The 16,551-nt window shown below is 40.3% G+C and overlaps 1 protein-coding gene across 6 annotated transcripts in view; it reads right to left on the reverse strand.

Annotated features, from left to right (window-relative positions):
* Window positions 1–281: 281 nt before the first annotated feature.
* Window positions 282–16,551, reverse strand: part of FAP (fibroblast activation protein alpha) — a 71,683-nt gene continuing 55,413 nt past the window's right edge. For 2 of the 6 annotated variants that reach the window (XM_036068793.2, XM_078070887.1), the window contains exons 21-26: window positions 12,207–12,261; window positions 4,210–4,309; window positions 3,093–3,157; window positions 2,519–2,591; window positions 2,183–2,256; window positions 282–672 (exon numbers count right to left, since the gene is read on the reverse strand). In XM_036068793.2, the coding sequence (XP_035924686.1) occupies window positions 571–672; window positions 2,183–2,256; window positions 2,519–2,591; window positions 3,093–3,157; window positions 4,210–4,309; window positions 12,207–12,261 (469 nt within the window). In that variant the 3' untranslated portion in view covers window positions 282–570. Of the gene's footprint in view, window positions 673–2,182; window positions 2,257–2,518; window positions 2,592–3,092; window positions 3,158–3,247; window positions 3,340–4,209; window positions 4,310–10,649; window positions 10,789–12,206; window positions 12,262–16,551 lie in introns of those variants that run through there. The other 4 variants (XR_013447157.1, XR_013447158.1, XR_013447160.1 and 1 more) reach the window with 4 other exon arrangements.

Here is a 16,551-nt window from a genome sequence, read left to right on the forward strand (position 1 = left end):
ATCTGGGAGAAATTTCATAAACATTTCTTGGAGGTCCAGCATAGAGTGCAAACATCAGGACGCCTCTATGAAATGCATCTCGAACTTGATTTCTGAACAATGCTTTTTCATACTCTGAGCTATTCATTCCAGCATTTGGAATCCTAATTACAAAAATCCAAACTCTTCTAGATTCTTCTTCTCCATCCCCATCTAACGTGACTCATGTGCTTGCCTAGCACAAGCGTTTATTTTCTGTGATAAAACCGGAAGTTGAAATTAATGCACACAGACAAAATAACAGCACTTTAACTTCTGACTTTATTATTTTCCTCAAATGAACAGGTGATAAAACACTGTGTCCAAAGCAAAAGGCACGGTTCCCTTTTCTCTTCTTTCAGAGAGTGCCAGAAAATGTAAACAATATTTGAGTTGAACTTCTGAGTCTTAATCTTCCGCCAACCTTTAGAACATCATTCATTTGTTTGTTTGTACCAGGATTTAACAGCATAAAGAGTAAAACAAGCAAGTGGTGTGAGGCATTTATACGAAGTGTTCCCACTGTGATACAAGCTTGCGTCTGCGTCCTTTTTAGTCGGACAAAGAAAAACACTGCTTTAGGAAGTGGGTCATGTGGGTGTATAGGTGCTTCGTGGACAGGCCGGATATGCCATGGTTCTGGTCCGAGTACCACTGCAAGGCAGAGAGCAGATGCCGGAGTCACTCCCACAGCCACACAAGGCACCCAGCTTTGACACTCTAATGCTCGCAGGTCCGGACAATTTTTCTAATATTGTGATTGAAATTCTACTTAAGAGCACTTAATAAGATAGCTCACATGCAGACATTTAGAACAGGAAGACAAAAAAAGGTCTTTTATTAACCGGGACTATTCTTTCCCATTCTTTAAGCTTGTATTTTATTTTATTATTTATTTATTTATTTATTTATTTATTTATTTATTTATTTATTTATTTTCAGCTTATATTTTAGATCTCAGTGGCTGAGGTTTCACAATGGCTAGCATCTTGGGGGGTCAGGAGGCAGGTACGTGCTCCAGAGCTGGGTCTATTACTTTGCGCCTCTGGAGCTTGGTTTCCTCATTTGAAAAAATAAGGAGTTTGGATTTGATTTTCTCTAAGGCTTCTGCTAGCTCAAAAACTCTATGAGGCTTGTAGCCTCTGAAATCCAATTCCTCTCTGCTGCAGAAAATCCACAACACATATAACTGTAAACACCTTTCATAGGAGTTAAACATAGTATCATTAAAGTCACCCAGGAAGATGACATTATACATTTAAACTTCATTGTTGGAGAGATGCTGGCGAGATTATTGTTTTTACTGAATAAAGGTGGATAGTGGTCATGATGGAATGCTATACACTTAGAAGGTGAATTTACGTTGGGGGGGGTCACGATTAAAAAAGATCAGAAAAATCTCCCATCCCCCTTTGCAAATTATTTTAAAAAGGCCAATTTCCAAAAGTGGGGGTTTCGTTTTCGAGGTTCTCATTCAGGAAAAGCAAGTGAGGGAGAACTTCTGCTCCCTGAGGAGGGGAAGTTGCTGTCAGGGGTTGTCTCTCTTGCCGTGGTTTTCACCTTCCTTTTCTCTCTGTTGTCATTTCCGAGTCCTCGTGCCACCCACCCGGACTCTCCGGCTAGCTCATTCATTCATTCGCTCGGGGAACACTCCAGTTTCTGTGCTGGGCCAGGCTTGTGTCAGGCACTGAGAACACACGGGTGAAAGGGTTCCCTAACTCTGAGTGGGGCTGCCTGACTTCAGGGAGCCTCTGTGGCCGCTGATAACATTCCCCAGTCGCTCCTTACCGAATACACGGAAGCTTTTCGCTGCTTTGGGACTCCCAGCTTCTGTGAGGACGCTAAGCATGCAGCTACATTATGTAAGCAGGATCACAGAACTATTGGATGTTCGAGCTAGAAGATCATCAATCTCACGGATGTCTTTATTTCAGATAGGACTCAACCGGGATCCCCAGAGGTGACATGGCTCACCTCGTGTCCTTCAGGGAGTTCATGGAAGATCCAAGACCTACTTGCTAATGTTCTGCCTACTCTACCCTACAGCCCGTTTGCCAGGTTTTTGTAAAAAAAAAAAAAATAATAATACTAATGAAAAAATCAGATTCCTCCTTTGAGCTTACGGGTCTAAGGCCGTGAACGGGAGTAAAACGAAATTATGTACCATTGCCTGGAAATCCACTTGTGCATTAACCAGAGCTTTAGCAATCTGTGCTGAGTTTTGAAAGTGCACATTATCTGCAACAAAGAGAGAGAGTTAAAGTGCTGCTAAATACCAGAAAGCATCGAGTGACAATGTACTGCCTGCAAATGAACACCGACAATTATCTAGTCATGCGGTTGACATTGTCAGCAGTGAGTCATCGCACTCATTTGTGGAAATGTCCCTGACTCTTAGGTACTGACCCTGAGCACAGGCATAGGAGGATGCTTAATGTTTCTTAAACAAAGTGATGTTGGCTCAGTATTTTTATGTGTAAGAGTCTTGCTTAAACCTCACCATCTGCTGTTCCGTGGATGAGAAGATAGTCTACATTTCTGAAATATTCTGCTCTTGCCATCACAGTTGAATTCTGGAAAAGAGGAAAAATTAACATTTTAGTTGCTGCAAGTTCTAATAGAAAACTAGCTAAATCATTGTGCGATGGACTTAGCACCAATACTGAAATTATGTATTGCTTTGGTTGATAAATATTTAAGAGTCAGAGCAACACATTTTCATCATCATTTGCATTACTTCCATCTGATTCTTCGTTTGAAAAACGGGAAGTTTATGTGTCATATGTTACATATGAGTGAGACCTTAGGCATAAATGATGCCCGCTCAAGCTGTGTAGGGGTTGGGGGTGGGCAGGAGGATGCGGAAAAGGGAGGTGAGGGAAGGGAGGATGGGGAAAGAAAGAAGAGAATCCTAAGAGAGTAAATGTCTTCCTAGTGAGGTGTTTTGCAGCTAACAAAAGATCAGCGTATTTGCTTGGGGAGCCAGCAAAAGTATAAACTCTGAATGACTGCTTCAAAATTATGTAGCGCGTTTGCAAGAAGTCAATGACCTAAATGAAACAGAAAACGCTTACTTTATAGTGCTTGAGGTTATCGTTCTTTGTTGGGAGGCCCATGAAGCGCTCTGTGTAGATAGATGCTATAAAATATATGAGAATATGTTGTTTACATGTGATATGGGTCATTCCATTAACCAACAAGACCCCCCAGTTTGAGAACTGCTCGTCACCTTCCCCCGTGGAGCTGCTGAGGAAGGTTCCTGCTTGCCTTTACTGTAATGCTCCACCCAAGTCATTTGCTCTGCGATTTGCCTCAACAGGGCTAGAGAAGCAAAGGAGGAGACAGGCACAGCTAACATTAGAAAGGACTGATCTTAAGCTTTTTCTCTTCCACCCTTTGGTGGGGGAGATGTTTAGCTAGGAAAGACCTTATGGAATGACCTCATTGTATTTTTTAAAAAATCACAAATGCAGCCACCTCTTGTACTTTTATTGGTGTCTTAATTAATCTGGGATGGAACTATATGCCCCCAGTCCTCCTCTCCCAACACACACACACACACACACACACACACACACACACACACACATTTTTTTTTTCTGAATAAAGATTGCCTGAGAGTTATAGTTGTCTCATTTCTACCCCAACCCAGGGATGAGGATCTGATGAAAGCTAATTTTTGTGCAATTATTAGAGTTAATTCCAAATAATCATCCTGCATTAATGTGAATCATAAAAATAGGCACCCACGGGAGGTGTACTTCTTAACAAGTTTTTTTGTGGCTCTGGTTTCTGGAGCAATGGACCTGGCGGCTGCAAACTGTGACTTGGAGGTGAATAGTTTGGCTCCGCCTGACTTTGCGTAAAATGTATTTACAGGCCACCCGTGTGCCTGCAAAAACACAGACTCGGCTCTGGTTTTAAAGGTTTGGTGTATCAGGAGGCACCAGGTTTCGGGGAGAGGATCACATACATTGGGTTTTGGAAGAGTCCTCCCTCACTCTTAAGATTTCTTTGATTGTTGCAACATGATTACAATGCATCATATAAACCACCTCGCTTCTAGATTATGCTTTCCCCAGTGAAGCTGGGGTGAATTTTACTGCATAATTTGTTTTCCTAGCAACCTCAAATATAGAGTAATTATGTGTTAAATGTTTTCGCAGCCACAGTTATGAAATGTTTCCATACCGTAATATTCCCAGCTGGAGACAGGAGCCACTGCTATCCCACATTTGAAAAGACCGGTTCCTGAAGCAAGGGCCAGGGATGAAACATAGCCTCCGTAGGACTGTGGAGACATCATTACAAGTCAGTCCCAGATTTGCTTTCAGAAAGTCTCCAACATCGTTTTACAGCAACTCTGCTCACAATAAGTACTGATGGGAGCTGGGGATATGCATGGGGCAGATTAAATGTCTATCTTGTACCCTTGGCAGCAAGCTCCACCTGACACAGCATCATTTCACCCCCAGTAAACTAAAAATACTTGGTGTGCTGATTGGAGCATGGTAGGGGCAGTTGAAGAGATATTTATAATTGCAACTTTTCTGCCCAAATTTTTTTTTCCTCTCTATTTTTCCAATGAGGACCTTGCCAGAGCAAAACCAGGATTTTACTTGAGGGCCTTGCCAGAGCAAAACCAGGATTGTACTTGAAAGAAATGCACAAAGAAAGGAGATTATTCCCCAAATGTAAAAGCGGGATACTTCCCACACTCTGCAAAAGTCCTGTAAGACAATACTCACATCTGTGTATTTACTTATTGGTTTTCATAATAGAACAACAAGGGTAAGACGTAAGAACCTTTTGGATGGTTAAGGACATGGCCAGAGTTTGTGTATAATGTAGTGTTACATATTCTGTTCTGAGGGGGGATTTCTGGCATAGCAGCTCAAAGGAGGAAAAGCCATTGGTGTTTTTAAAAGTCTTACATAGCCCCCCACAAATTGAATGGAAAAACAAAGAAATACAAAAGGAGTCAGGAGTAGGGTTAGCTCTCATCAGTTTTCTTCCCCAAGGAATCAGGGAGATGATTCAGAAATGTGACCCTGATAACAGGAGCTGTCTGCCCATGTCACTTGGAAATTTGAACCTTGTCCTAAAAGTGAAGAAATGAACACAATAAGGTGGCATCTCCCCCGGAAGTGAAATTTGGGCTGTGGAAACATGCTTGAGAGAGAGGCTTCTCCTGGGAATGTGGACTAAACAGTGCTCTGGGTCCTGAACCCCCAAAATGTGTGTGCTAGATCAGGAAGTGATTCTCGGTGCATATTCTTGCCCCAACACAGGAACGTTCCCCACAAGTCACCAGAGGACAGTGGGACTTTCCAACTAGGAATGGGCCTTGTATTTAGGACCTTATTGCCACAAACCTCTGGGAGCCATTTTCCCTTAGGTCAGCAGAGATCATATCACCCTTTGCCACAGAAAAGTCAGTCTTCAGAGAGGGTGAAAGAGTGAGAGGGAGAGTTCACAGAGTGAGAGACAGATAGGCAGACAGAGGACAGACATGCTAATGAGGGCAAATCAGTGGGAGGGCTCTATTCTTAACCCACGAAATACATGGAATGGGGGGATAAGTTAAACAATCTTGCTGAATTCATGAGGTAAAGGAAGAATTTTTTAACTAGTGTACAGTTGTATGTTTCCAGTTCTGGGGAATTTTATTGAGGACCCTTGGTGACAAAACACAGAATAGAAGAAGCAGCTCCAATTATATCATGCCCTCCTTTTATTATACTTAGAGAAGAACTAAAACATGTTCTAATAGGGGAAAATATATTTTAAAAACGGAAGGAACAGTGGGTTTGAAAATCATTTTGGTAAGTGAAAATTTTCACTTATAAAAATGATTTGCTTTGATTCGTAGGTTAGCAATGACTATTACTGAAATGGAAGTCCTCTCCTTCTTTCTTTTAGGTTCAACTGAGAGGAAAGTAAGCTGAGTTAGAAATATTATTGTTTGTGGTTGTGTTGGAAAAGCGTGTTCACTACCAGTAACGACGGTGGGTCCCGCTGAAATAGCATGAAGTGAGATTTGAAATGGAAAGCATTTACACATAGTAAAAAGGGTTTTCAACACTTCTGTGCGAAATCTTACAAATTATTAACCTGTATCTACTCAGTGATTAGAGAGTATTGCTGTCCCTAAATACAATTTCCGTGTTTCCAGGATGAATACGAATTGTCTCTAGGAATTTGTAAGAGCAAAACTAGTGTAGCAACAGCACAACAAAAGTAGGTGTTCTTTAAATTCTCAGGCGGCTTAGAAAAGCGATTCCTATTGTAGAAATGAAGAGGAAATAAAATAAACCCGCGTTGACTTTTTTCTGCTCTCCCATGGGTGGGGCTCCAAGGCAGAGTGGGTGGCTGTCGCAAGAAAGGAACCCACGGAGCAGATTGGCCATGAGAATTCTAGAATTTTGTCCTTTGCACTTAGATGCCTTGCCATTTTGTTTAAACGAAGGATATCTTTAAAAACATTCTTAGAAGGGCACAGAATTTTGAGGGGTTTATAGAACGCTCTTATGTGAGCCATAATGCACACTGGAACATTTTACCTACAGGCAGTTATAATGAATAGCTAATGTTTGTACGGCCAAGGCTCTTGCAACCTTCTTGGAGGACCCACACTCTCTGTTTCCCTTCTCCCTCCTCAGATGTTCCCCTGCTTGTCGGCTCTCCTGATGTTCTCTGGACTCTCCAGGCATGATCTAGCCCCAGGACTTTCACAAATGCTGCCGCCTTCCGCCTAGAACCCTCTTTCCCCAGGATACGGCCATGGCTCGCTTCCTCCCCATTTCAAGTCTTAACCCAGAGAGAGTCGCACCTGTCCTTCTCATCTACGATGCACCAACCCTGCATCATGCTCCTATCTTGTTGTGTTTTGTTTTTCACCAGAGCACTCGTCATCGTTTAACATCCTGTTCATTGTACTTATTTTTCCTGCTTATTGTCTTCCTTCCCAACTGTTCCCAACTCCATAAAGGTAGACATTTTCATCTGCCTGGTTAATGAATGTATCCCCATCACTGACAATGTGGCGTAGAACACAGAGGGGAATAGAATCAATATTTGTCGGGGCGCCTGGGTGGCTCAGTCGTTAAGCGTCTGTCTTCGGCTTAGGTCATGATCCCAGGGTCCTGGGATCGAGCCCCACATCGGGCTCTCTGCTCAGTGGGAAGCCTGCTTCTCCCTCTCCCACCCACCCTGCTTGTGTTCCCTCTCTCGCTGTCTCTCTCTGTCTCTCTCTCTCTGTCAAATGAATAAATAAAATCTTTAAAAAAAAAATCAATATTTGTCAAATATATCACTTTCCTGTTAACTCAGCTCATCCTCACAGGGCCCCGGTCAGGAAATCACGGCTGCCTTTCACGACAAGGAAGCCGTGACTGGAGGGAACTCAGAGGGCTCTGGGAGTCAGGAAGCAGCAGAGCTGGGACTCAAAGCCAGGACACTTGCCTCTACAACCCATGACTTTCCTCTCTGTCCTTGCACTGGGGCAAACCTCGTCGGGGAACTTTAAGTTTGGAGTCTAATGTAGTCTCATTAGAGGTGCATTTGTCCTACTTTTACATCGTTGATCGCACATAGCAATTCAAATTGCTTATAATTAGTCACTGGAAGAGAAAGGAACTAAGATTAAATCATGAACTAATGCTTATTCAACACCACCTGGCTAGGCCTATATTAACAAAGCAAGGCCCACGAATGAGGTTGTTATTCTAATAATTTAGGCAAAACCCCTGCTGCTCTTCAATTGTCAGAATAATTACTTCAATTTTTCTTTGCATAAACCAGGGTTTTGCAACCTCAGCACGGTTGACATTTTGGGCTGGGTAATTCTTTTTTGTGGGGACCTGTCCTGTGCATTGTGGGATATTTAACAGCATCTCTGGCCTCGACTCATTAGCTGCCAGTAGCACTCCCCCAGTTGTGACAACCACAAATGACTCCAGACATTGCCAAATGTCCCCTGAGGTGCAAGATGGCCTGGTGAAGAACCGGCTCTAGCAGACACATCCTAGGCATGGTGCTGGGGGCCTAGTGGATATCTAATAAACAGCCAAGAACAGAGCTACTGCATTTTGGTTTGTGTGAGCCAGAAATATAAAAGGGTAAGATAAAAACGCTTCATTTCCCCTTCTTAATCAGGATTATGGAGGCAAACATAAGATTTGCAGCTTATTTGCCAACTGACTACCAAAAATGTATGGGGTCAGCTTTAGTATATGTCTCAGACTGCTAACCTGCCTAACGCTTCATGGAAACAGATACTTTCTTCCTTGATATGAGACACACTAATGGCTAAGTAATGCTCACGGTCATTCTCAACAGCTTCCTCTTCCACATCTCCAGTTTCCCACAGGTCCCTGTTTATTATACTAGAAAACAACACTTGAAGCTCTGACCTCTTCCCACCTCCTACTTCACTGTTTGAATTCAGGCCCTTGGTATTTGTGGCCAATATTACTGCTCCCTAGATCCTTCGCCCACTCCCTCCCCCACCTCAGACCATCCTTCACCCTGTGGCCAAGAGTATCTTTCTAAGACACCAATTCTATTCCCTATTGACTTCAAGAGCACGTTTCAAAAAAGGATCCACGGAATCAAATACCTTTTGGTAATACTATATTAATCAAAATTTAACAGGATTCTTTACTGTTCTTTCACCAAGCCAATATACACTATTATGTAGAATTCATGATTTACCGTATTATTAGACCCAGAGGACCTTTTCCTGAAAAAGTCCTTGGTATTAATAAGATACATTTGGGGGAACACTGACTTATGGGATTAAATTTAGTTTAAATAACATCATTGGTGTATGGGATGGCCAAGTATTATGCTAAACATTTGAGAAAAAAAATTAAAAAAAAATACAAAGTCCATTCCCTCGGTGAGCTTACATTCTCATGGGAGAAATCAATAGATAGACAAAATAAAACATGATAATTCCTAGAAGAGCAGTATAAAGAACTACTGGAGCACAAAGAAAGTCATATCTGAGTTGGGTTTTAAAGAGTAAGTAGGAGTTTTCCATTTTGGAGGCAGAGGAGCAGAATGGGAGAAGATGGACACATTTCAGGTTGCAGGGAAAAGTCAAATTATTCATAAGGCGTGGGGGAAAAGTGGAAAGAGATGAGGCCAGAAAAGCAGGTTACAGCCAGATTGTCAAGGGCTTTGCATGCAAGGAAATAAGTTTGGGCACCAGGTCAGGGTCAATATGTGGCCTTAGAAAATATATAAGCATATAAGCAGAAAAGCAGCATGGTAAGAATTGTGTTTTAGAATAGCAACTTCATTAGCAACATTGCAGCTTGTGAGGTCAAAGCAGGAAGGCTAGTTAAGAGGCAACTGGAATAGTTAAACTGGTACCACCCAATGGTCCATGGGCCAAAAGAATCAGCATTACCTGGGATCTTGTCAGAAATGCAAATCCTTGGGGCTCACCCTGGACTACTGAATCAGAATCTCTAGTGGTAGGGCCCTGGAAACTGTTTCAACAAGTTCTCCACGTGATGCTTATGTAAGCTAAATTTTGAGAAGGTCTGATCTAAATTACATATGAAGAAACTTGAACTAAAGCACTGGCAGTGGGGATGATGAGACCAGATTTAGATGTTTGAAGGTAGAATTGACAGAACTTACTAAGCAATGGCATGTTGGAGTCAGGGAACAAGAGAAGTTGAAAATAGCTCTGAATTTACTAATTTGGGTGACTAGGTGTGTGGTGAGGTCCTTTAATAAAGATGAGGACTTGTTTTAAGTAGACTATAACAAGTTTAGCTTGTGTAGGTTAGGCTTGAGGCTCCAGTCAGACATTTGGGATAGATGGTCAGTGAGCATTTGGAACATGGAGCTCAGAAGAGAGATGGGGGCTAGTGACAGGGATCTGAGAGTCAGCACCATCTTTGAAATTACATGGGTTTTCCCAAGGAAGTGAAAAACAGTGAGATTCATGGCCAGACCCTGAAAAACACTGACATTTAAAGAATGAATGGAAAATTTAAAAAATAAATAAATACAAAAATAAAGAATAAATGGAGTGTAATGATCATGGAGACATAGAAAAATAGGAGAAATGTGTCACAGATCCATAGATAGAGCCCATTCTCCTTTATGCAGTCTAAAAGGCCTCCTGTTAATCTGGCTAACTCCCTACCCAAATTCCTTTCCTTCACCTTCCTCACTACATGCCTTACATGTCTGAAGTTTCCAGCATCCAGACCAACCACACCTTACTCATTGTTACCTCAGGACCCTGTCAAGGCTGTCTTCATTCTCTGGAATGCACCATTATTGACCTATCTTCACTACCTCATTTCTGAATCTCCCCTTAACTCTCACAGCCAGGATTAACTACTCTGCTCCCTCGTGTTTTCCACCACAAGTTGTATCTGTCTTAACAGTTGGAACATTGCTGAGCAATTGCTTTTTTGCTGTTTTATCTAATAAAGGGCCAGAGCTATAACTTATTCATCTTTTCATCTTCCAAAGAACCTAATATAAGACCTAGTTGAGATCCAATAAAAATTTACTACATTGGTGTAAGAATGCATCAGTCAGTGATCAGATGGATGGATTAAATAAATCATAAAGAATTGATAAAAAAAAAAAAAACAAACCAGTATAGTATTAAGGTCTTTTTCCCTCAGGATCTTCTGGGTCCTGCTGATTTAGGGGCTGCTCGAATGTTGCATCCATTGGCAGTTCACTTATTCCTTCTTCTGTGCATGCTCTCTGGATTTACCTCACAATCACTGCCTTGTTGGAAAGTAAGCAATAAAGGGGACCTAATATACAACCTCTCCTAGAAGCATTTGCATAGACATGGTGAGAATCTCTTATTGAAGAATTTCAGACTGATATGGATGTATTTTGGGGTGCTGAGTGGGTTCTTTAAATCATCCCACATAAATGGTTCTCTACCAAACTAATACCAGGATGTTCTAGAAATGAAATTAAAAGTTCCACTTTATGGTTATTTCAAAGCCTGCAGTAAAAGCAAAGTAAAACTGTAAGAGAAATGTTAATGATTATATGTAAGTGTTCAGCGTGAAATCTGAATCTTTCAAAAATTTACTTTAGGAAATTTCATAAAAATGGATGGTAGAAGAGATCTTATCTGAAATATTTCACTATAAAAATATTTCATTTATTTCCACCCATTTGAATTCCATTCTGTTTAGATATTTAACATTTGATAGTTTTAAGAAGGACCAAATGGCTTGAAGTAACAACTTTCCACAAATTCATAACAGCTCTTCATCTGGTCACTGAGCTGAGAGCTGAGCCGAAGCCTACAGACTCCCTTCAATATTGGGTTTCATTCCCTCCATCTTGTGCAGGCCGCTCTCAGAGAAAACAGCCAAGAAAAACAACCCAAGCACAAACGGCTGCAAATTGACTTGCAAATGTACAAATTCAGACCAAAAAGTGAAACAGGAAATCTTCTTTGAAGGGTAATTATCATAATTTATAATGGGCAAATCTAAACTCTTTCCAATATTTCTCTAAACTTTCCAGTGACTTCATTGCCCATGATTGGGAAGTTTTGCCACTTCCTTTTTATGTGTATTTTGAAAAACTGCTTAGCTCCTCAAATATGGGCAATTATCTCCATGACCTATAACTCAGAAACTAAATTATACTTCTCTCCCATTGGTACAAATTAATATCAGGCCTAGTAAAATAATTTGATTACAAAAAAAAAAAAAAGAAAAGAAAAAAAGGAATCAAAACAGCCAAGATATGCCTGCGGTAAGCTAGGTACTAGGGAATTTATATTTTAAAAGTTCCTGTGATTTCAAATGTTAGCTTAGCTTTTCATAAAAATGAAAGGATGAAATAGAAAAGATATATATTAACTCTAAAATAACAAAAGAAATTACACCTCTGATGAATATAGTTCAGTTCAGTATACTATAATACAAAAAAAAAATAAGTAAAAATGTGTCAATTATGAGTTAGTTTGCTATATGAGGAAGAAACTAAATGATTGGAAAAAAGGAACACTTAAAGCCACCACTTTGAAGCCTAGATTATCCAAATTGACTGTTTCCATTGACAGATTAAATGATGTTGCAACATTAACATTTCATGAGAAACCTTATAAGCACACACTTTAGAAAATTATGATTGCTGAACTGAATAACAGGCATAAAACATATAAAACAACTCACCCAGCCCCATATGGCTATTCTTTTTTCATCAATGAAACCCATTTCTATGAATTTTCTAAAGTAAAAGAAACAAATTTTTAGAATTTTAAGTGTGTACACATGACATTTACTTCATTACACAAGCATATTTAATCCAAAGATTTAATAGAAATGCTCCATTTTCTTTGTTTAAACACATGCATAATAACACTGCACTTACAAATAATTAAAAGAATATTATCGTGTTTTCTGCAAAGGATAAAATGGATCCTTTAGACTCTACTGTACATCTGTTGAGTAGTACTTCTAAGGCTGCAGGTCTAGCATCCTGATTGTGTGAGCGAGTTACTTGGGACTCAGAGAGGTCAAGGCCCAGGCTTACAGTAACACAGGAAGTCATAGCACCACGACTAGGACCAAATTTCCAAATCCCCAGATTTGAGGAAAAAAAGATTTTTGTTGTTGCTGCTTTAAATTTTATCAATCTTAAATGCTTAGATCTTAATGATAATCACCACCTTGTTTTGGCATCCATGGAATAATATCCATCCCTCTCCCATTTCATACTTAGGGACCCTCAATTTATCATGGTATGGATAATTATGCGTGTCTTTTAGGATATGGACATGATTAATTTGAATTCCATCATAGAAGAGCCTTCCTTTGAAAACTATTTTGAAAATAGATACCTTCTTAGGAGCAAGGGACCATGCTGAAGGGCAACCTTTAAAAAGTCATGGGAAGCCCTCAGAAATGCAACTTTGCAAAGCTGGTACGAGATAGGAATGTTTTAGGCTAATTTATCCCAGGCCTCCTTGAGGGTTGGTGTTCTAGAGCAATTGTGATTTATTTTGGGAATGGTTTGATTCCCAAAACTCAGGGAACTCTAAGAAAAACAGAAGCAGTGGAAGAAAAAAAAAATAAGGTGGATGAGCCATTGCAGAGACCCGGATGCGACAGTAGCAGGAAGGAGGGGAGGAGAACAAAGTAACACACAGGGAGCCAGAAAGATACGATTTTTTTGTTCCCTTTAGATATGTTAATGCCCTTTCTCATTCTTCTCTGGAAGTAAAATGGAATGGTTTTATTAGTTGAATAATGGAGTTTCTTATAGGGATTTCACAGCAACCATTTTGCTCGTTGCATTGATTCAACATGCACGTTTCCAATGCACAGAGGAGTTGGGCAAATGCCCGGGACCAACAGATGGGAAGAAGCCCCGTCAGTCACAGCTTACCCTACACCGATTCTGAGGGACACTGAGGAGTCTACGGGGAAGAAATGCAGCAGCAAACGGAGAGTTGTTACCTGTGTGGATGCTGTTCATGGTAAAACAGAGAAAATGTGCAGCAAACTGTGGCATTTCAGCAATTCTTCCATTAACTTCAAAAGCCAAATGAAAGAGGGAAAGGTTCACTTTCTTTGTTAGGAAAAAAAAAATCTTTCCACTACTGCTGGAAGACAGTTCTGAGCCATAAAATCAATTTCGATTTTATGATCTCCCAGAAGCTAGCAATCATATTGCCTTGCACCTGGGGTAAAAGCAAATAGCAGGTGATACATGGGAGCAGGAAATTCTTAACAGCTCCCTTCCTCGCTTTATTCTGGAAGGATGACATTTACAAGAAATGATAGTGCAATAGTTAACATGGAAATGAAACATTAACACTTAACGTGGCAGGACTAGGTTAAAGGTTAGCTAGATAATCTGAGCACTTTGAGGCCAAAAAGGCTCCATAAAATTTACCTCCAAATTCTGAAGCGCTCTCAGAAGGGTTATCAGAAACACCGTTGATAATGTGGTTAAATAAAGAAAAATGTTAGTAACAAATGAAAAAGCATTTTGGAGCCTGGACTGAACTTTACAACTTTTCTCGCATAAGAACGGCCCTAGACCAAAGGTCAATTTGGAATCCTAGGGATCAATTATTATTCTATTTTGGAATTGTTCTTATTGATACCATGTATAACAGTATGACATGATATTTTCTCACCAGCAACCTTCTAGTTATTGTGGGAAATGTGGGAATGTCAAAAAATGCCAAATATACCCCAAATGAGTAGAACTGACCCTATAACTAACAAAGTTTATGGGTCCTACGTATGTACCATTTGCAGGGAAGCCTGATGAAAGCAGTTCCCAGTTTCACTTACGCTTTGACCTCACAAGCATCTCCTTTGAAGCATTCTCTTTTGTGTAGTCAAAGTTGTGAGGTTGTCTGGCTTCTGCTGCTGCTTCTTCTTCTTCTTCTTCTTCTTCTTCTTCTTCTTCTTCTAACCCTGCTTTGCTTTGTTTAAATCTATTTATTGATCCTGACTAGTATTTACTGCTGTTTCCAAATATGCACACATGATTTCTTTTTGGTATGTAAAAAATTTAGCCAGATTGCATTTTATATGAGATTGAAGGGGATACATTTTATTCTTTTGTGGGAAGGTAATTTGAGGGCGACCATAAAGGGATGACAATCCCAATTCCCATGTCAGACATTCAGTGTCTCATTCCTAAAACACTCCTTGGCAGACATGTGGTTGAATTATTCCCAGGATAATCATTATAAATCTATCCTTTTTAGCTTTTGTTTTCTCAAAGCATCGGGTTCCAAGGTGTCCCTTTCACTTTTGCAGAATGATGCTTTCAAGCAAAGCAAGGCCAGCCCCCAGTGCATCTCCACTGCTCTGTATATGCTTTGCATGGGCCACACAGCCTCCCCTGGTTCACCAGGCTGTTTACTAAAAGTCCCATCTGACAGCAATGTCATCCCTTCAGAGTGCGGGGTGTGGGGTGGGGGTGTTAACCCTTTTACGAGGATTGTAAGTGCACTGAAAGTAGAAGTTGTAAGTTGCACAATTTCATGCAGAGTGGATTGCAATGGCATATATTAATATTTGATCTGTTGTTGTTCAATGGCTGAGCAAATGAGTGAACATATGCCTGCTCTATAGCAGGAAGACTTCCTTCAGATTCCATCCTAAAAATGGCTCAGAGAAGGTAAAGGTAGCCAACTACTGCCTCTGGTCTATCTTCAATTTTAAATGCCAAAGACATTTATATTATTGTGAAAATTGGTACAATTTGTGGCTTCATGTCCTATATATTGAACATCAGAAATAACAATTTTCGTTAAGGCCTCTCCATGGGTTTCAGGTTTAAATTTTCATTCCATGCAAGAAACACGATAAGAAGCTATCTGTTCTGTTTCTTGAGGTATTCTTAAATTCAAATGCTGCAATTTGGGTAGTAAATAAGTGCCCTCAAAGGCATGATGATGTATTGTGCTGTTATTAGTAGATTGTGATGATGATGATGATGATGATGATGATAAGTTTGTTTTTCAACCAGTGCCAAAACAAACCACTTTTTAGCTCTACCAACTTTGGAAAAATCCAGTTGAATTACAAATGAGGTGTAATCCACATCTGGCTTTTGATGTAGTCCCACGGTTGCATGCCCTTGGTGTTTATTGCATGGTTTAAGTACAAATAGATGTGACCCACAGTGCCGAAAAAAAAAAAAACCTCCTTAAAGAATTAGGTCCGGGGCGCCTGGGTGGCTCAGTCGTTAAGCACCTGCCTTCAGCTCAGGTCATGATCCCAGGGTCCTGGGATCGAGCCCCACATTGGGCTCCCTGCTCGGCGGGAAGCCTGCTTCTCCCTCTCCCACTCCCCCTGCTTGTGTTCCCTCTCTCGCTGTGTCTCTCTCTGTCAAATAAACAAATAAAATCTTAAAAAAAAAAAAAGAATTAGGTCTATAACACTGACAGCGGTGTTCATATTTCCATCAAGGCACACCACAGTCTTTATGTGAGAAACTGATCTCTTGGTAGATTTTTCTTTGAGCTATCTCTTCTATGCCTCTCCATCAGCAGAAGATTCTCCTAAAAAGGTTAATAGCAGACAGGCCAAAAATCTGGATCAGCAAGAAAGATGGAGCCTCCTAGAAATCAGGCATGAATAATGCCCACAGATTGTGCAGTGTTATTTAATAATCTACTTATTTATTTGTCAGATTTTACTCAAATAGACTGGTTTTAATTGAATATTGTATATAAGTGTGTGTATATTACTGTTCACAGAATGGAAGGAAGATTTGAAAACATATGGGTTATGATTACTTTTCCATTTTTAAAAATAATTACTTGTGAGTCTAAACTCTTCTGCTGTGATTAGAGACAAAAATACAGAAAAGTATTGTCTGGGCCTGGCTCCTAGCTGTCAAATTCAATCTTCATTGAATGTGTTATATTGAAATCAGTAACTATTAATGACATTAAGATGATCAAAGGAATTTACTAATGAATTTTCTAAATTGCTCTTTGCTGTGAAACAGTGTTTGACCTTAGGCCGTTACACACACATATACATC

Source organism: Halichoerus grypus, chromosome 4 (assembly GCF_964656455.1).
Source record: "Halichoerus grypus chromosome 4, mHalGry1.hap1.1, whole genome shotgun sequence".
NCBI classification, from domain to species: Eukaryota; Metazoa; Chordata; class Mammalia; order Carnivora; family Phocidae; genus Halichoerus; species Halichoerus grypus.